Raw genomic sequence first — 20,668 nt, forward strand, 5'->3', positions numbered from 1 at the left:
TGTCGCTTCCTGCTGACATTCAAATGCAAATCACACTCTGGATGTTTGCCGGCACATCCTGCGCTCACTTCTGCTGGATCCCTAATTGCAGGCATGTTTACAGAAGTGTGCCTGTATGTAACGGCACCCCCTTTGTCTGTTGTTCTGCCCTGTCCAGTGATCACCGCCTTCTCTTTATGCTGAGGCAAAGGTGGATTTGGTAGTCAAACCAAGGTTTCATTTATGACTGTTTCCCTGAGGGGAATTCAAAAAGGCTCCACCTGATTCAGACATTTCATCACGTGTTCATAAGAAACATTTTTGTTTGCTTTTCCGAGTCACAGGAAACTTTTAACTGAAAAACACTGAATATTTTAAGCTCGAGCTTGTTTGTTTATAAGAATAAACCCTCCATTCAAAAGGACGGATGGTCCCGAAAATATCAAACTGTATGCAAAGGTTATGCTGTTTGGCTCTGCTGACCATGCCCTGTCTCTGGTTAGCAGATACTCTCCAGTGTGTGTGTGTGTGTGTGTGTGTGTGTGTGTGTGTGTGTGTGTGTGTGTGTGTGTGTGTGTGTGTGTTTGCCTGAGCAGCCAGTCTGTCAGAGCAGCCTGGGTATTGAGCTCTTCATCTCACAGCTTGCCAGGAGACGCTGCAGAGTTAAAAGAATGTGTGAACACTGCCCAGTTTGTGATTAAAAGCTGCCGGGGTTTTTCCTTCGGCTGCGGCGATACTATTTATACCAGTAGCTGTCTTGCTGGGGCTGAAAGAGGCAAACAAAAAAACAGCCAATTTTTCACCCCAAAGTCCAGCAAAAAGACTCTGGGAGCCGACTGCTGACAAAAACTCCAGCATGGGAGAGTCTTCGCAGGTTTCACATGGCTGCTAATGAAAGAATGTTTCTTTCTCTTTTTTTTTTACCTTCCTTTTCCCAGCAGTATTTCAAGGACACAAAGTAGTTTTCTTAACCACTTTTTTCCCACCTGTGGCCGACAAAAATGACTGAACATATTCCCCTGTGGACACAATGCTGCAGCAGTATTTCCATGCATTTAGAGCTGGTGTGCTAAGTTGATGATGCTTTGGGAATTAGTGGCCTAATTAGCTTTTTTCCTCTTTTAATGTGGGGGCAAGACTGAAGAATTGTCTCTAGAATCCAGAAACATCAACCTTTGTAATAGAAAATGAACAAAAAAATAACAATAATATGATCACAATATCATGACTAAAGAGCACTAGTTGATTAATCACGTTTAAGTAAATGTTAAACCTCAACCTACAAATGGGAATAAGCCCATTCAATTTGTCCTGTAAATATTAGATTAATCATTATGTCAAGTCATATTTCATATATATTGCATTCTCCCCACATGTTTGCATCTGTCTGCTTCTTTTCTAAGGTACAGTGCTGAAGATGGTGCGTTGAAGAATATCGGAAATATTTGTAGAGTCCAACCTGCGTGCATCAGCTTGACCAACTTCACAAGATTGTGGCTATATTATATGCCAAAATATGGAGTTTGGTGACGTTAGTTTGATAAATGTCATAACATTTAGCCTTCTTTGTCACCAATTTGTACTGTATAGATGGCACGTTTAGCTCACTGATTAATACAGTAACATGGAAAACATGTGCAGATCAATTGGAAACTATTTATCCTTCTTTAGCATTATTGAAAGGTGACTTTTTTTAACACATTAAATTAAATAACAATTTGACTTAAAACAAAAATCGTGAGAACGGAACATTTTGGTAACTATATTTATTACTATCACCATATTGTTTATTATTATTTCTTTATTTAAGACGCTTTAGACCAGGTTAAGATACCTATTCGTGAAATTAACTGTTTATGCGCGAAATGTTGACCTACCCACGCTGGTTTAACGTTTCATCCCACACATGCGTATAAATTGGCGAGGGTCTTGAATGCAGCACAAGGTCACGCCTTCTTAGATTTCTGATTGGTTCCCATTTTCCGGCGGCTGCTTCTCATTGGCTGCCGCAGCCCCGCCGAGTCCCCTCCTCTACCTTTGTCAATTTCATGCGCTCCGGTTGAAAACGCCTGGCTGTTGTTTCTCCCGGGGCGAGAGGACGAGGACGTGCGTTGCCGACACACCGCCGGAGCTTTGGAAACACCGTCAGACTCCATCAAGAGAGGGATTTCTTACGCGACTGGAGCGCCAACCCTTAAAACTGAATGGGAAGCGAGTCGTGGCTTAAACGCCAGGAGGTACAGAACCGACCCCCATCACCTTGTTGCAAAGAGCGGCAACGCGGTGTCGCCTGGAGCCGGTGAGCAGTTTGGAAGAATCGGGAATGACATAAACACGATGCTTCTCTGCCCCCGCGGACCTTCAGAGACATCCCCCCTGCTGCTGTAAACTTTTCTGGTGCAAAACTTCACTGTCGCCAAAGTGGGATTACGTCTTCTTTTTGAAATATATCTATCTATCGGCAAAGAGATCAATTATGCCGGACCAAATCACGGTTTCAGAGTTTGTGGCAGAAACAAATGAAGACTATAAATCCCCGACTGCCTCCAACTTCACCACCAGGATGTCCCACTGCAGGAACACGGTGGCAGCCCTGGAGGAGGTAAGTGAACGCAGCATTGTTACGGTCCCTTAATTATACGCGTTCGGCTTTTACGAGTTTAATTCATTTGCGCGGTGATAAAATGAGCCACCTCCCAGTGGCGGGGCAATTTATGTCCCTTTGTTCATTAAGATGTTTTTTTGCCACTGTTCTGGATTATTCTCTGCCATTCAGTCATACGAATTATAAAGAACCTCATTTTGGAGGGGGGGTGCCTTCCCCAAAAAGACACCTTGGGAAGGAAGGAAATCTCGGAAAGCTTAACAGAAGTGTGGTTGCTCCTCGAGATTAAAATGCACTGAATTTCCTTTTGCAAAGATAAAACCAAGGGAATCGGGGACAACCGTGCGGGTCGAAGCACAGAAAGGTGATCGCCAAATACTGGTGCAAGGAGAAGGTGTGTTTGCACGGAAAACACTTGACGTTCTCCCTCTGGCTCGCAGGACATCAGTAGGAAGGACATTTCCGCTTCGTGCCCTGACAGTCCTCTGCTGCCGCCCTCCCCTGTTCGTTTCCCTACTTTGTGTGTTGAATGGCAGAGCCTCGCCCTTGCGGATGGTAAAAATAGAATTTCTCACAGGAGCAAGTCTGTATTATATGTGTTAGTGGGTCTCTCTGTGTGGTAGCTGTTGAAGGAAGAAATGGTTCATGATTGACTTTATTTATTAGTTAGTTGCCTTTTTGGAATAAGCATGTGCATGCACGGTCTGAGGGCCGTGGTCAGATGGGTGATTGACCCCTGGTATCAGTTGACTCCCACTTTATCTACCATGTTATCAGCCAGCCACACACCTGCTCGGGTGGACAGATGCGTCACAGACGCGGCCTTCAAACCGTTGCTGTTAATTTTGGGTTGAAATGGTTGTAAATCTGCACTATGAATTCATTTATTTGTTTAAAAAACAAGACATTTTTTCTCTGCAAAAACGGGAGGCTTGACTGTTTGGGGAGGATTTGATCTTTGTTGTGGAGACCTACAGGAGCACGCAGAGAAACCGGGCGGCGTGTTGTTCTTTCACACTGACCTGCACGCACTAGCTCAGAGAACACAAGGCTTTATTGTTGGGGCAACAAGACCTTGCTCACTTTGCTCTGTTTGACCAATTAAACACCACAGTGGCCGGGGAACACTTCCACTTATTGTCTACTGGCCTGGCTGGAATCTCAAACACACTCACACACACACGCATGATCACATTTACATTTATTTATGGACTTATATGGGCATCTACGAAACCAGCAGCTGCTATTTATATGTGTAAAGATCAGCTGTTTTTTTCCCCCCACTATATTTATTTGATGGATTTAACAAACCATTCAAGGACGACTGGCAGTGACCTTCTTTTACTCATGAAGTTGAGGTGAAAACATCAGATTTTGCTGCAGCATAGCGCTGATTCTGACCTTCCTTACAGTAGCAGATTTCTAAACGCTCACTTTTCAGTTTTACCCTTGAGCTGGCAGTTGAGGACGGGCCAACTGAAGCAGCACCAGCATGTTCTCTGACAGCTCTCTGCTGGTTTTATTATTTCAGATATCTGAAACTGACCCTTTTTGCTCACTTTGGACAACTTTGATCAAAATCTTGTTCTCTGGCCTTTTTAAGAACAATTTATTTCATTAATAAACCTGAGATTATCACACTTCCTGCAGCTCCCTTGAAGCCACAATAGAGATTCTTAGACTAGTAAACACACCTTGATGTGTAAAATCAGGAAAGTCTCATAGTTGGTCTCTATAAAACACTGCATGTGTCACATAGGTATGGAATGCTTCCCTTGCTGTGTATTTTGTAAATAAGGCTTCTACACTTAATGTCTCATCTGTGAAAAAACCTTTCAAATTCACCTCACAGTCTGGTTGTTTACCGAAGGACAGATTAACAAGAGGGGAGATCTGAAGCACTCAGGAAATGGCAAAAAAAAAATGTTGCGCAATTACTTCTTTGCAAAAAGTTTTGGATCTGGCACAGCCTTAATTAGGCTACTTGTTAAAACTGCTACTAACCCACCAAAAAGACTTGTGTATGTGTCCACTGTTCAATCCACAGCAGTAAAAACCTGTTTATCTACTAAGAGGATGTTGGGATTTGGGGTTTTAACCACCCCCCCGCTCCTGTAAAACGCTGCTTTTCGTCCTTCCTACTTGTTTTGTCTTTAAAGTCCAAACTTTTCAGAAATAACAGCTTGAGAAAATAATAGTTCCTCTTCCCCTAAAGATGATGAGCAATGGCTGTTTACTAGAAACACTATGCTAAGCGTTTTTGTGAGGGAGTAGTGATAATGGACAGCCAACACTCCGTGTGTAGCGTATAACCTCGCAGGTTTGGTCTAAAACAGGCATCATCCCCGAGGGCCGAGATGACCTTTAGGTTACAGAAGCGGTGCAATTGATTTTGAAGAAATGCCACTTATGTCTTGGTCTCCACCGGTAAAGAGTGAGAGGCTCGTCTTTCAGCAATCTTGGGGTTGTATATCTTAAACTGTAACTGTATTTTATATCTAAAGTGAAGGTCGTGCGAGTGAACAACCTTTGACCTTTGCTTTAGAATGCTGCTTCTCAAAGGCCCAAACTGTCACTTTTTCTAATTTGCATCTGTGGGATGTTGGAAACAAACACAGACCCTAAATCAAGGGTTGTTGTCCTCCTCAGAGACGTTACTGGGCTACAAAAGCTTTTCTTTTCTTTTTTTATACACTTGAACCAGTTTCAGAGATTCAAAATGTATCTTGGGGGTGGGGGATGGATACCTGCGTAGCATTGCAGGAGAAAGGCAGGAATTTATGATACCAAATAGTGACTTATAAATGGGCAGGTGAGGAGTGGTAGATGTGAGGAATGGGGGGTTGCTGTCCCCCAGAAACCAGGGCCATGAGGGATAAAGGTTTTATCTCTGAGCATTAGGTTACCTATAATAATGACTGTGGCTCTAAAATGGCTGATTATAATGTCTTTCAATGGGGAAGGTTTAAGACTAATCTTAATCTTATAAGTGGAATGGGTGTCAGCCTCCTGTACCTGGATGGGGACCTAGTTCTAAAGCAGAGGTGCCTGATGGCTTCAGGCTGCCCATTCCACTTTTGAATCTTTAGAGAACCACAAGTAAACCAGGAATCTGAGAGCAGAGTGGTCTGTGGGGGTAATGATGGTGTTTTGTCTCAGAAGGCCGCGAAGGTCAGGAGTATTTTGAAACCTATTTCACGGGAAGCCAACAGAGGAGAAATATGACCACTCTTCTTAATTCCAATCAGCACTCAGGTGTAGCATTTCATATCATCTGGGTGCTTTTCAAGGATTTATTTTGATATCCTGTCAACATTAAATTACAGTAGCCTAGAAAGTAACTTGTACAGACTGGGTTTTTTATCATCATTCTCAGGCAGTATCCAACTGGTCCTGCTAGTACTCACGACCAGGGATCCACATATCTAGCTAGGAGGAACTACTCTCCCTCTGCTGCACCCCCCCCCCCTTTTTTTCAGTCATTTTCCCTCTTTATTGAGTGAGTGAACCTTATCTAAATCTAAGGTTTTCGCTGACCAATGTTGGTTACTGAAGGATCAAGGACCAAGGCAGCCTTGTTAGCAGATATGCATTTTTGCGGTATGCCACTCAGTCAGTTTTTGTTTAGATAGTCTAAGGTGATATCTCGAGCACCCGCCGTGGTATGTGCCGTTTCAGGCCAACGTTATCTTCTGCACCTGTTGGCAATCCAGTTTTCCTGCACCAACTGTTCAGGGCACTGATGTAATGGGCCTTGTGACATACTAAATAGGTTCATGATGATCTCATAAGTGATTAAAAAGCGGCTGATGTGTCCCTGCTGTGATTGTCTTAAGTCGCTCATCTCTTTATAGCGCCTCTAAGCTTAATCGCAAACCAATGCTTTAATGTGACACAGACACACATCTTGTGTTAACACATGATCTGTCTCCTTGGGAGCGGGGCTACAGCAAAACGGCGGGCTCTCCCTGCTTGACTTTAGTGTTGAATTATCTTAATTGTGCCACAAAGTGCACCGTCCAAGCCTGACCAGCTTGTGTTGATGCTGGAGTAATTCCCAAGGCTCAGCCACCTATTGCCCTGATTCCTCCCCCATTCCAGGTCAGGTTGGTGGGAGCGAACAGGTGGCCTCGAGGAAAGTTTTAACAAGCCTTCAGAATGTGGGATTATCAATGCAGAGACAATAGCATTAAAGGCACACAGATGGATCTACAGGCTAGCACCAGCACCAGGATTTAATGTGAGCAGCCCAAAACCTTCAGACACTTCGACAAGTCTTTATATAATACCTAAGAAGCTTACTGCTTCCTGTAATTGAAATGGGATTTCTGGCAGCATCAGTGCGGTCCTGTCTCCTCCCTTCACCCTCACCCTCCATCTGCTCCCCCTACATCTTTAACTTGCAGTATTAAATGCATCAGAGTGGGCTGTGTGCATTGAAACAAATCCATCTACGTATATCTTATCAGTTCGATAAACTTACTGTTTTTATGCCTGTTTTTAGTGTCATTTTGTGCACCCTGTCAAGAGCCCTCCGCCTGCTTTAATATGATATCTAATACATTGTGTGGCACTTTGGAATTTGCGCTTGATTACTGGTGAGTTTAAGAGCGTTTAAACTAGATTAAGTGGATTATGTTGTGAACTGTCAACTTTACTGAAGCACACAAAGTTGTTCTCACTGTCTTCTGGTGTGAAATAATTTCCACAGCTGCTGCTATTGGCAAAACCTGATTATCTTTACTTTTTTAAGTCAAACTTTCTGGTGAAACTTGATATTGGCCCATACAAAAGTTGGGGTTGACCACAAGGGCCGATCTGGTTGAAGGCTGGAGGACCACCCCATCCATCAGAGTGTCCTGGTCCATATTGTCTTAGATGGCCTCTGTTGATCTCCATTATGGCCCGACAGGCCTCTTCATTAATGAACTGCTTCATTGATTTGTAGTCCAGGCCATTTGGGTTTGTGGGGCCATGCTGGGGGGGTGAGGGGTGAATCCTCACAGTTGTGTTGTGCTGCTGTCACTTTCACTCCGGAAACACGCAGGTTTGAGGGATCTGAAGTGATTTGACAAAGCCTAATCAGCTCGATAGAGCTATGTGCGCGCATATAACGAGATATTTGGGTTATTTTAGGAATATTTGGAGTTTTCGAGCTCTGACTCCGTCGAACTGTTCTGCTTTGTTTACTGTCAAGTGAACTCCAGGTCTGATTTATCTCTGCAATCAAAGCAAAACTTGCCAAGTTATAAAGGATAAGGAACTACAGTAAAGCAGACTGTGGGTAAACGACAGCTAAAATGAGCACTTCTGTGTTTATTTTATCATTTGAAGAAGTGAGCTTTGAATGTTAAAAATATTTAGAATTGAACTCTTATTTAAGAGCATTTAGGGTGCATTTGCTTTTTTAAATGTGAAAATAACTTTACATCATAAAAGTTACCATCAAAGGCTTGTTTGAACTTTCCCTCTTTGTAAAAAGGCTTGTTTTACCAGGCTGTTTCTCAGAAGAAAGTTGGTCATGACCTCTTTGTGTCACGCCCACTGTGTGCTGGCCACCGTGTTCTGGGAGGACTGGTTTAACACCAGCATGATGGAGTGAGAGGAACCAAAGGGACAGTCAAGTCCATCCATTTGCTTTTCATTTCCCATTCCCTCCTTCCAACCTGTTTTATATCCGTCGCCTGCAATTTCCTAAACTTAATTAAAGACTCCCCTTGAAGTGTAGCAAGACTACCCTAACGGTTTTTAAACGCAACACCATCAGTTCGCCAGTTTTCATTCACCTTTCTTTGGTTTATGCTTGTGCACTTTAATCTCTGGTCTATGAAGAAATGAACAGTTGCTGTAGGCGGATTAAAATGAGTAACACTAACAGGATGATTTGATAAATCCTGACATAACTCCCATAAAACAAGATAGCGTTTGAAGTATTATCCTCAGGAGGTAGCACAGCTGTCTGGGATACAGAAACAAATGTTCTGCGGCTTTACGCCGTCTCACAAGTTGTAAAACGTCAAGAACCCCGAATGAGCACTTTGGCTGAGCAGTTAACATGAAAGTTTGTTTTCCAGCACTTTAATTGCCGCACTTGATGTTGTCGTCCCGGCGTGATTTCTAGCAGCCCGCAGTCCAGGCTCTACTCCAACGGTGGTCTTTGTAGTATTCACCAAGGAGTCGTAAAGCGAAATCACCTCCAGACTGATACGTTATGTTGGAATAACTCGCAGAGAACGCATAGAAATGGAAACCCTAAGTCATATCCCACCTGAACAAAGACGTTTGTGTATTTTTACCATTTTGGGAAAGTGCCCTTCTTGTCCTTTCTGTTGTGCTTCCATTGAATCAACATCTTCCCTTCTGCCAGAGACGGAGTGATTAAATTGCATCCCTGCCGTCGGACCAAAGAAATCCTACAACCGTGGCCTGGCAGCAGAACCCTCTTCCTTCCAAATATTGACTTTACTCCCCCAGTTTATTTTGAATGGAGTTGTATTGTTACTTTTCTTGTATTTCAGACCTGGTTTTGTTAATCGCATTTCGACTGGTTGGTTAAATTGGCTCTTGCAGCCGTTCTATCTGTACTTGCGGAAGTGCTCCAAGCCTGGGTCCCCCAGGGACCCCTCTGTCCTGTAGGCTTGTGCTGTATATCCGACATGTGTTTCGAGTGAGCTTTTCCTCTATTGATATTCAGGTAGGGAGCGAGAACGAGAGCAGCCTTCCTGTACTGACCCTGAAGGCACCACATGTGGAACAGGAGCTCATGTGTCTGAAAGAACTGATCAGAAGCAGCGAGATGGAGCCAGACCAACACTTCTGTTCCACAGCTGCAGAAATGCTGCGTTCTTTAGTTAAGGATGATTCTTCTGATCAGTTTTCAGTTGACAGGTGAATTCTTCTAGATCACTAGAGATGGATGTAACCGATGTTTTAAAATCCCCTCTCACATACATGTCCCATGTGGATGAAGTTAAAAGAGAAAATCGTGGTACAGATGGATCTTTTGACATATTTTGGCCAAGCCATGCAGCTTACACAAGAGAGAAGCTGAAAGTCAGAATTGCAGTGCATGTGTAAAAGGGGCTTAATAGGATACTTTCTGCTGCTGTGTTGCAAGGCTGAGGTTAATGTGGGTAAATTGACACACTCAATGACTTATTGTGTCTTTCAAGGCTGCAACGCAGCCGGTTAATAATGATTTATCTGCTTATCTCTTCTCATCTGTGAGTAAAAATCCAGCAGATCTTCCAAAGTCAGCAGTCAGCACGTCATAAAATGATAGAGTCAGTGAGCAGTCCTCCCTTTTAACATGTAAAAGTGTATTGATTATTTATTTTCCATTTGTGGTTCCATGTTTCAAGGTTGGATCTCATCAATGTACCATTAGATGGGAGGGTTATTGATCTCAAAAGTAAGCAAAGAGGGAAATGGATTTTATTGATCGGAGTTTTACTTTTTGTTGCTTGAAATAATGCCTGTTTTAACAGTTTTCTCACGAGAATAACAACGATGCAGACGGGGAGGGGTGCTTATGTCATGTTTTGCTGAATTTGGATGTGTTTGTGACGGTGCCAGCGTCTTACACGCCAGACATGCTGTCATCAGCAGATAGTTGGTGGGAGGGAACAATAGAGCCGGGCCTCCGTTGTGTGCGTTGTTCACTCCAACATGCAATCATCCAGGAATGTCTTTCTTCCTCAGACGAAGGAGCCTTTGAGTTGGAGTGTGAGCACACACATTCAGCAGACTTGTTAGAACCACTTACATTGTGGCCAGCAGCAGCTTCTGACTTTCACACATGTGAGTGTCAGATATCAGTTTTCAGAGAGTTTATTAACTATACATGGATTGCATAGTTAACCTACCGGAATCACACATGCACATAAATAGTCAGGCTTGAACTTCAGGCTTCAGAGAATTGCGGAGTGGCTTCCCGTGGAAATGATCTCTTTGACCCAGCTGTGGGGTGACGGCCTGTAAATTTGCCGGCAGCAGATGGTTCCCACTTTTAATCGCCGGGACGATGACGGTGGCTTTGATTTAAAAGGAAGATTAATTCAGTTCCACTCGGGCTCCTCCTTCTGCCAGGTCAAAACAGCCGATTAGCTGCCGAACGGTGGAGAAATCTGCTCTGGGAGGTGTGAGAATGGAGGAGGAGGAGGAGGAGGAGAGGAGGAGGAGGAGGAGGAGGAGGAAAAATGCTGACATTGCCTCGATGTCATATTTGCAACCTCTGTTACAAACCCAAGACCTGATCTACAGGAGCTCATTGGTGCTCCAGTGCTTGGAAAGGAGGTGCTTGGCTTGCTCTGTGTGTGTGTGTGTTTGTATGTGTGTGTGTGTGTGGGGGTGTGGGGGGGTGATTTAGCGTCTTGTTTATGGTGTGTTCAGATTGGTTTATTACCCTGCCTGTTTGTCCCCCACTTCTGTTGCCCTTTTTCCCATTGGACTATACTTTGTTGATGAAAAGGGACAACTGGATGATAAAAATACAGAATTATAGTGGTAATAAATATACTAGTGTGGGAACGCCTAATTTACGTACAACGGTATAATCCTAAAAACTCCAAACCGGTTACTCAAGTCCATGTTAAGGCAGCCACTCTCCCAGCTTTTTCCCAGGAGCTTTCCCAGGGCAACTGACATCACTAAAAGTTCCAAAACCTGTTTGGTGACGTTGAGCCAACAGACGTTTCTTCACAGGGCCACACATGTTTCAGAAGATGAAGCAATCACTGGAGGCAGATTCCAGTCGTGATTACTGTGAAATGACACCAGCGCCGGCCTCACAGTCGCCACCTGACTACTGATGTAGGAGCTGGACTGACCACATTTCTCTAAATCACCGGGCCATTTATTTTTTTATGGAGGGATCAGCTTAATTCCAGCAAGAGCAGCGTATTTATCACTTTTATGTTTCTGTCTGCATTAAACACATTGGCAAATACAGTCGTTTCTGCTGAAATGTTTCCATTCACCAGACAGGTACTTTTAAAATGAGGTGACGTGCTTTGACTTGATTAACCTCCCCCTTTGCTGAGCCTCCACTCCAGACACATTTAAAATGTCAAATAATCATTAAATAATTGATGGCTCGTTTTGAAAGAGCTTCCTGAAATTTGAAAACACCTATTTTTTGTATGGTGTGTGGTGGCTTCTCAGCCAAGCCTCAGGATGTCAGAAACACTTTCAGGGCCTCTTAAGGCTTTTTACACTGAGTGCTTGAAGGGTTTTGAACTTACAAAGCTGAGCTCAAGGTACATCAGCACTCGTCTCCAGTTACCTCTGTGGAAATCCTTTTGTTGGCATGTTCTCTGTCTTTGTGTTGTGTTTTGGAAACAGTTTAGCAGCATAAACAGACTCGTGGCTCTGAGCTGCAGCCAGACGATGCTAATTTGGCTGTTTGGACATAAAACACACCAGTTATCTAACCTGTTGTAACACATTAATTCTATGTATTTAATGCATCATCACATCGGGTCTCCTGCCATCTTTGTCCAGTATCCGTGTGTGCGGCTATGTGCTGCAGCTGAATGGTAGCCATTGTGTCTTTCTGTTAGCAGAGGGGATCTGATATTGTCACTCAGGAGTGCAGGGTAGGGAAAAGTGGCGCCAGCTTTAGCCGTCTCAGGCGGGCTCACTTAATAAAGCCCTCAAAAACTAATTTTCCCAAATCCCCCTCATCCCGGGAGACTTCCGGACTCATCGCCAAGACAGCGTAGCATTGTATTGGCTGGAATTTTTTGTGATTAAAGCGAGTGTGAGTATTGCTCATGTGTGTGGGTTCCTTACTGCTCGTGTCTTTTATCGTGAGAAACACACACAGCACACACAGAACGAGTGACAATGGAACCCGGTCTATTCTTAGCTTTTCCTTGAATAATTCATTACTCACGGCCAGAGTGGAGCTGGCATAAACACACACACACACACGCACTGTACCAACCTATGGAGACAGGCCTTCAAGAACAGCAGACATTAGGATTCAACTCTGTGTGACTTGAAGTCGAACTGACCGAATCTTTGCAAATTCCGCGACGCACAATGCCTTAGAGATGCTATATCTGATGCTAACATCCTCTCTGCCTCTAAAGAAGGCTGGATTTCTACTACAGTATATCTCTATCGTATCGTATACATTGTAGAATGTTGATATTTTGATTCATTAGTGTCTTTGCTGGAATGAAATCCTAAAATCAGAATGCTTTCTAAATGCTTCTGAAATACAATTTATTCTACAGTTCAAAGGCATTCTAGTGAAGAATTAAAGCTGTTTGCATCTTTCTGTGTGTTCAGGCTCTGGATGTGGACCGCAGTGTTCTCTATAAGATGAAGAAATCCGTGAAGGCCATCTACACATCCGGTTTAGGTGAGTTCTGCTATATCTTCTTAATATTTTTGGGATGTGTGGTTTCTTTACGCCCTTGTCTAAAATGGTACCTTTGATATCAAAAATGGTTATTTACGAAGCGATCAAGACATTGAATATAAGGTGTGATAATTGGTTTGACTAAAGCAATTATCATTCACCTCCCCGAAGCATTTGTTCCAGTAGTCAGTGTGTGCACGTGCGCTCGTGCGCGTGTCTTATTACCATGCTCATTGTGGCGAGCTGTGCCGGTGTTGGGTGTTTCCAGTGTCCTTTGTTTGGCCTGCCTGACAGAACCCTGCTGAGCGGGAGAGCGAGGGAGGGAGAGAGACCTCTGAACAATGTGCTGATGGTGTCTTTTTCACAACACAGCCCGCTCTGTTCAGGCTACAGGGACAGCTGTCTGATCTACAGCCCCAAAGGAACAGCTGGGGACCACGCTGCGTTTGTGTGGCCGCACAGACGTTTTCCCTCACCTCGCTGCGGTTGTAAAACGTGCGCGCTCACATGTATGCCTTTTCTTTTGCGCATTTGACACGCGCAGGTTCCCTACTCCATCATGACTTGAAAGGCTAATCTCTGCTATTTTAACTCCTTTCAGTGCTACAGGAAATGGTGAAAAATCCCGAATTTCCGTTTCATGTGTCAGGGTGCACGTTTGAGGCATTCAGGTGTTTCAGGCAGATGGGATTTGCCATGATAATGAGCTGGATTACCGGTGTATATAAATATCAGGAGGAACTGAATGCACCATTTTGCATTGGAGCGTGAAGCTTCTTTTGGCGCTTCCAGTAGAAAAACAACCTTGGGTTGTTACATTCCAGACATACTGGAGTCTAATCTGTCTTAAATACAACACAATCACTCTTCGGCTCTATATGTCGCCGGTGTGTCTTTAAACTGAGAGTTACTATTTTAACGCAGTATTGTGTTGAGCAAACTGTACAGTCAAAAACGCGCTCTCTATTCCTTTAGGGATAATGGTTGTATAACGTGTGATGATTAAAATGACTATAACCTAACAATAAAGAGGTGGCAGATCTGAACATTGGTCTTCTGAACATTATTGTTGGGGTTGGAGGTGTTAGGGGGTAAGAGGTCAGGGTCACAGACGGAGGGATGAAGGGGACGCTCCTGATGCACACTCAGCAGCTTCCTTCTCCTTCTTCCTTCTTTGGTTTATTACCCCCGTGGTTTTTCTTTTCATTTTCATATCCGTTGCATAACTGAAGCGTTACCAGTATAAAATAGATGCATAGTTCATTATTTTTTAACAGAGACAGTTGACATGGACTTTTCCAGACGCTGTGTTAGTGGTTGTCAGTACGTCCAGGCCTGCTGGAGCCAACTATAAACAGTGAGTGTGGTGGAGACAGAGGGAGGAAACAGGCTGGATAATTAAACCCTGTCTGTGGTTCTGGGTGTGAATGAAAGAGCTGGATAAGGTTGCACGTTTGGATGTGGGATATTCTCAATAGATCCCTTGAAAAGGTTTATTATAATCTTATTTTTTTGTCTTTGAGAGGAGGATGGGGTTGTGCACACAACTGTGTGTTAGCAGGTCACGTGCCAGCTATTTAAAGATTTGTGTGTTGCTTCAGTCGGCAGCACTTCCTATAGTAAACACGAGCTTTGGCTTGGTTTTGTTTTAAGTTGACCTGTATTATTCATCTTTTTCTTGAATTTTCTGCGAACCTTTGCTGCAGCCTGTGCAAGCAGTCACCTGTGTGGGGGGGAAAAGGCCTTAAGGGGTTTCCCAACCGTTGCATTACTGCTGTTACTGAAGCAGCTCATGGCTCAGAGGAAAGGAATTGGTGTGTAACTGAAGGAGCAACCCTGGCTGCTGGTTAGAATCCTAAATCATTTAGTATGATTTTTTTAGGGGGGTTTAAGACATTACAAGCACTTGGTTTGGATTTAAAAGATGCAAAGGCTTCATAATCTTGAAAGGTTATTCTACTTTTTAGCATTGCATGATATTTAAGTTGGCTCACAAGACTTTTATTTTACTTGGGGACGGGGATTTGCTTTCAGTTGACATTCAGCAGCTTAATTTTATTTTCTGTTGAGTTGAAATTGACAGCCAGTTATTTTAGAGGTTTTTTTTTCCTTTTAATAATGTGACGAAAGCTCTGCAGTGGCACAAACCTACCCACCTTCATCTTTAAATCTGCCTGCATGCATATGAATTTACCTGTGTGTGCGTGTGTGTTGGGCATAATGCTGAGTCACACTGGAGTTTTTCCATTAGATCTATCTAGTAACAATACTGTCACTCGCTCCACCCCTCTCTTAGGAGCTTTTGCTGGTTTTAGCTGGCTAATCTGCAGTGTCTTGAGCCATCAACGCATTCTTTTCACTTAGATTCCTGATTCAACATGTTTGATGAATCCTTGGTCTTGCCACCAGATTTTCATCACTATTTTCTCCTTATTGTCACACATATGATTGAAAATGTTGCAGTTTGTGTGACTTTGTTGCCCCTGCACATGCAAAAGATCCTGTCATCGGCTGCTTCGTTGGGGGGACAAAAGCTTATACGCAGCTAAAAACTCAGGATTCTGAAGAAAATCTAAACCATGTTTGATAAAATGACCTCAGATTCTACATAAAAAATGTGTGTGTTTTACTGTGGTGTGATTGTAATGCTCTGACTGTTTTGTTTTGCTGTGTTTTCCAGCTCATGTAGAGAACGAAGAGCAGTACACGCAGGCCCTGGAGAAGTTTGGGGAAAACTGCGTCTACAGAGATGATCCTGACCTGGGTTCAGCGTTCCTCAAGTTCTCTGTATTCACCAAAGAGCTCACAGCACTCTTCAAAAACCTGGTGAGCGCATGTGTGTTTACTGTGGGGTGGACGGAGTGAGGAGGGAGGGTGGTAAATTCTCATGGGACATGGAAAGGTTTTCCAACTGGTGCCGTTATTGTTTTTATCTCTTTGAGCCTCTGTGTTGTCTAACAAGTATTCAAAGCTCAAATGTAGTCCATCTGGAACCTAAAGCCCTCAGGAGGTTGCTCTAATTTTCCACTGAAATGGACAACATCTGCAACACCAAATATCTGCTGGATCTGATTCAACACAGTCCTTTCCTGGGATTTTTATGGAAGCCGAGGTTATATTGGAAAAATTTGACACCATCTTGTGAGGTCTCTCACTGCCTCCAGACAGTGTATCAGCGTGCACAGAGCAGGAGCTGGAGAGTCTGCATGAGTGTTATCTCAGCACCAGATATTAAAGAAATATGAGCCTTGCTTAGATCTGAGGATGTAATCTCTTAATGCTTCTGCAGGCTTTTCAGGTTAAATGTGCAGCATTACACAAAGGCAGGACTTAACTGACAGCAAACTGGCGAGCAATTGTCTCATAAAGGATCATATTAACTGTGTCAACATCTAGGTCTTAAATTGAGGTGACGTAGTGATTGCAGACTAAACTCAGTCATTTAAAATGTATATACTCAGAGCATTAAGGTCCTGCGGGTTTATATTATCCACTGTAACCTCAATTCTTGTCTCGCCTTCCTGCAGTTTCAAAACATGAACAACATCATCACTTTTCCTCTGGACAGCCTGCTGAAAGGGGACTTGAAAGGCGTCAAAGGGGTAAGGCAACAACACGGCATGTCTCCTGAACAGGAAGTTTGGTACAGTTGGACGAGTGTAGCCTCGGGTTGACCTCAAAGAAATGCTGCAATCAGTAGAAAATGTCGCCCACATTTCTCTGTGAAAAAGGGGACCAAGAAAAGGTCTCCATTCAAGGTGAATAGGTTTAATATCTGTCCAAATCGGACCGGCACCATAGCAACGGCATTGATGGCGTCCTCACACAGACCACTAAGCTGCAGCGTGGCTGGCCGGCCTCTCCTGTGCATGGACAGTCACCAGTTAACTGCCCCTGCAGCCCTTTAATGGCATCAGCGCTGGTTACTGTCCGCACCAGTCTGGGGCCTTTCAATCTGCAGGCACGGGATTGGCTGAGGTTTACACAGAGGTATGATGCAATTAAGTCACCCTGCTAATGAGGCTGGTTCCCATAGAAACGCATGGTCTCACCGTGACTCTTGTCCGCTTGGCTCTGTGTCGACCTCTGAACTGTTTCTCCGTTTCTTCTTCTTTTTTGTGCAGCCGATCGAGTGTTTTCCTTTCAGCCTCTATCTGCTTTTCCTCGCCATCACTTCCTCCTTTTGTTCTTTCGCCCGTGTTGACCCCCCCCCCCTCTCCACAGTCTGGCCGAGGGGGGGGGGGGGTCACATCTATGACACTTAGCCACTCGTTACTCATTAGTCCTCAGATCATTCTCATTGAACCTCTGACATGAAGCTAATGAGCCTCAGCTCGCATCCACACTCACGCTCTCAAGTCTCTGAAATAAAGTCATGGAAACCCCCCCCACCCCCACCCCCCGTCTCCTGGTTACCTCTACAGCCTTACACATCCCTCTACTCTTCATCACCACCCTCCTCTTCCTCCATCATTAGTCTGCTTTTCTCTCCTGCACTCTCCTAGGGGAACGTACCTGTTAGGAGAAGGAAGCAGGAAGAAGTCCAGACCTGCATGATGAGCTGTTTAGACTAGATGGAGAGAAGGAGGTAGAGGAAGGTGATTGGGGATGATGTTGCTGTCATAACAGAGGAAGAGAGCGAGAGAAACTGAAAGGCTCAGTGAGGTTTATGCATAATCAGGTTAAATGATCCATTCTAGTTTTTTGAAATACTGATTAATGTCTTATTCCCATCAGTAATGTATGTGAAAAGGAGGAAAAATCTGGGACGCTGAGGTCATCCTAACAACAACGGTTCACTCCTGAAATCCTAGAAAAAGCAAAGTGTTATCTTGAGATAACCCCAGGTTTTTTAAATTATACTGAGGTCCTTTTACATGGTAAAGGGCTTCACAAATGCTGCAGGTGAGTCGCAGCTTTAGATTTAACTCGATGGCTTTCTTGGCGTTGTTTTTCCCAGCAGAGCTCGTTAATATTCTGCCAGTGACATCATTGGCAACAAGTGGGACCGACCCTGTGGGAGGCAGCTGCTAATGGCGCTGCGATTAGGGGACGACAGCCTAGCAACGTGCACCGTTGCTGGAGCCTGAAAGCCCTCCGTTTTCCACACCACCTACCCCCATTTCAATTTTATACTATTATAACAGTAACTTGAGTTTGAAGCTTTTTTGGTTTGCTGCTCAGTCAGCACAGGCAACAAAAGTGCAGGGCGGGGGTCACCGAGGACCTGCTAATGTTATTTCTCCAAACTCACATGGACATGGACACGCCGGTGCGTGGGAAATGAAAAGGGCTGAGTCCACAAGACTTTTCTGCTAACCACCGGCTTTCAAAATGGACATCAGCATGATGTCATGCCGCCAGCCCACCCTCTTGTCCTCCGCTCATTGACCAGTTTGTGATTCTAACCCGCTATGAGTCACAGCGGCGCTGCAGAATTCAGTCCCTCTGTGTGGATGGTTGCTGCTTTGTTTATGTAAGTGTGAGGAAAGAGGTCCGTGGTCTCTCTGGCTTTTTTGGTGTGAGCAGTGAAGCGCGTCCAGCTGTCCCTATTGTTGCTCACTGGCTCGTGAACGTTCAAATACGCTCGCTACTGCTGTCTGCAGATAAGGGAAGACGGCTTATCAGGTCTATTTTGTCATTTGTTTGCATTTAGAGCTCTGTTGTGTTAAACGTCAGCCACACGTGTAGTTTTAAAGGAGCATTTTATATCCAAGCGGTTATTTCAACATACAGTAGGCTTAGGACAGTTAACCACTTCCGGTGGTGGCATCTAATGCTGCATCTGTTACTGCTTGGACAGGTTTTGAAATTCGCACTCCTAATATGGAACTGTTGTAATTCGGTTTGTTTAAGCATGAAAGAAAATAACAGAGGGATACTGGGGCGTCTTGATTGAAGGTTAGCTCTTCCTACATCAGACCAACATGGCAGCTGCTGGCATTGGCAGCGGAACAAGTGTTTAGCCAGAGGAGGGAAAGGTGAGGAAGGAGGTCATTTCAAGGCCTCAGGGTGTACATTGATTTGAGGGATTTGAGGGATTCAGGCCACCGGAGCATGACGGTGTCTCAGGGGGTGTTTGCCCTGTGTCCTGGCCTTTTTCCTGTCATTTGCACAACTGTGTCAGAATTTTGTATTTTTAGACTTGGCCATTTTACTTCTCTGTCTTTGACAGCAGGTTCTGTTCCCTCTCTCAGCTTTCGGGTTCTCCTGACTTGCAGTTTGTCCTTTCAGAAACTTCCTCTTTTGCTTTGACTCTTTCTCACACTTCGGTCATCGTCCTCTTTGTGCTTTAAGGCCGTTTTCCCCTCCGATTTCTGCTCCCGACCTGAATGAATGGCTGAGTATTTATGGCTTGGCCCCCTGATCCACACCATGACCCTTAAACTCGCCACTCCACTGCTGTTCAGCCAGAGGTCAACTTCAGGATCTCAGCCCTCTCTGGAGCTTTAACAATGCCCTAAATCCTTGCCAGCAGACTTATGCAAGCTTTTCACATTCACCAGTAAAAGTAAGCAAAACAAATAGTAGCATCTGCTGCAATGGGCGTGCTTCTTTTTTTTTTTTTTTAATTTTAGATATCAGATTTTTTTGGTTTGAACATAAATAATTGACAACACCTTTTATAATTTAGGCAACAAGCACACTGGAAGCAGACAGCAGTTTTCTGAATTAAACCGTTTCCCTTTAGACTCGGTTAATTACCCACAGTGTCGCCATGTGTTTGTGCTAATCACTGTTTAATCACCGAGTAGCTTTTAATGCGCTGCGCATTGTTGCACAGGAAATCATGTTACGGATGCCAGAAACGGTCACAACTCACTGGTGTTTTTGCTCTAAAACAATCTTTTTGATCTTGATTTAATGGTTGTTTTGTCATTTCTCACTGATTTCTGTTTTCCCTCCCTCAGGATCTGAAAAAGCCTTTTGACAAAGCCTGGAAAGACTATGAAACTAAAGTGTAAGTTCCATGATATCATATGCACTCTTCTCTCTGTGACCTGGAGGTCAATAGAGGTTTACATTCCGTCTGTATCTGTTCCAGACATCTGATGCTGCATTCATTAATATGTAGACTGAGTCTTTGGCCTGTCTCCTCCCTCCCTTCTGTAATTATCTGTCATCACGTCCTTCCATCATCTTCACTGTCACCTCCCACCTTCACACCAGCTTCTCTGTTGTAACTGTGCTCGCAGAAGAACACGTGCTTTTCTTACAGCACTTTCATGTCTGTTACAAGCAGCAAAGGACACTCTTTACTGAAAGGGTAAAACGTCTCCTCTCCAACCTGTTTCAATCAGAAAGCACAACCTTTCTGCTGGGTTCAAAAGCGCTTGCTCGCTACCATTCTTTGATTTATCTCTTTTCTTTTTTTTTCCCTCTCTTGGTGACCTTTTGGAGGTCATCAGCAGAGTTGCAAACAAACTCAAACATCCAGCCAAATCTTGTTTTCCATCTGTGGCCTGGCCTCGTCTCTGACCTCTCTGCTGTCTTCTCAGGAGACCTCAAATGTTTTGATCTTGATTTCTCACTTTATTTTTTAAATTCCAAACTTTTCAGTCACAGTTCAGGCAAGTGCGGCTCAGCCTTTCATTGAAATGCAGAGTTCATCCTCAGAATCTCCTTTTTATTTGGTGACTCACTCCTTGAACTGGCCTGACTGAAATCGATGGAACCTCCGCCCAAACATTAGCTGAATTACCGGCAGTTTGGCC

At 44.1% G+C, this 20,668-nt stretch overlaps 1 protein-coding gene across 4 annotated transcripts in view; it reads left to right on the top strand.

Moving 5' to 3' along the window:
- The first annotated feature begins 2,038 nt into the window (after positions 1 to 2,038).
- asap2a (ArfGAP with SH3 domain, ankyrin repeat and PH domain 2a) overlaps positions 2,039 to 20,668 on the top strand; it is a 29,177-nt gene continuing 10,547 nt past the window's right edge. For 3 of the 4 annotated variants that reach the window (XM_057058204.1, XM_057058206.1, XM_057058207.1), the window contains exons 1-5: positions 2,040 to 2,581; positions 12,881 to 12,953; positions 15,634 to 15,779; positions 16,481 to 16,555; positions 19,865 to 19,914. In XM_057058204.1, coding sequence (XP_056914184.1) covers positions 2,456 to 2,581; positions 12,881 to 12,953; positions 15,634 to 15,779; positions 16,481 to 16,555; positions 19,865 to 19,914 — 470 coding nt within the window. In that variant the 5' untranslated portion in view covers positions 2,040 to 2,455. Of the gene's footprint in view, positions 2,582 to 12,880; positions 12,954 to 15,633; positions 15,780 to 16,480; positions 16,556 to 19,864; positions 19,915 to 20,668 lie in introns of all 4 variants that reach the window. The other variant, XM_057058205.1, reaches the window with a different exon arrangement.

This window comes from Takifugu flavidus, chromosome 16 (genome assembly GCF_003711565.1).
Source record: "Takifugu flavidus isolate HTHZ2018 chromosome 16, ASM371156v2, whole genome shotgun sequence".
Lineage (NCBI taxonomy): Eukaryota > Metazoa > Chordata > Actinopteri > Tetraodontiformes > Tetraodontidae > Takifugu > Takifugu flavidus.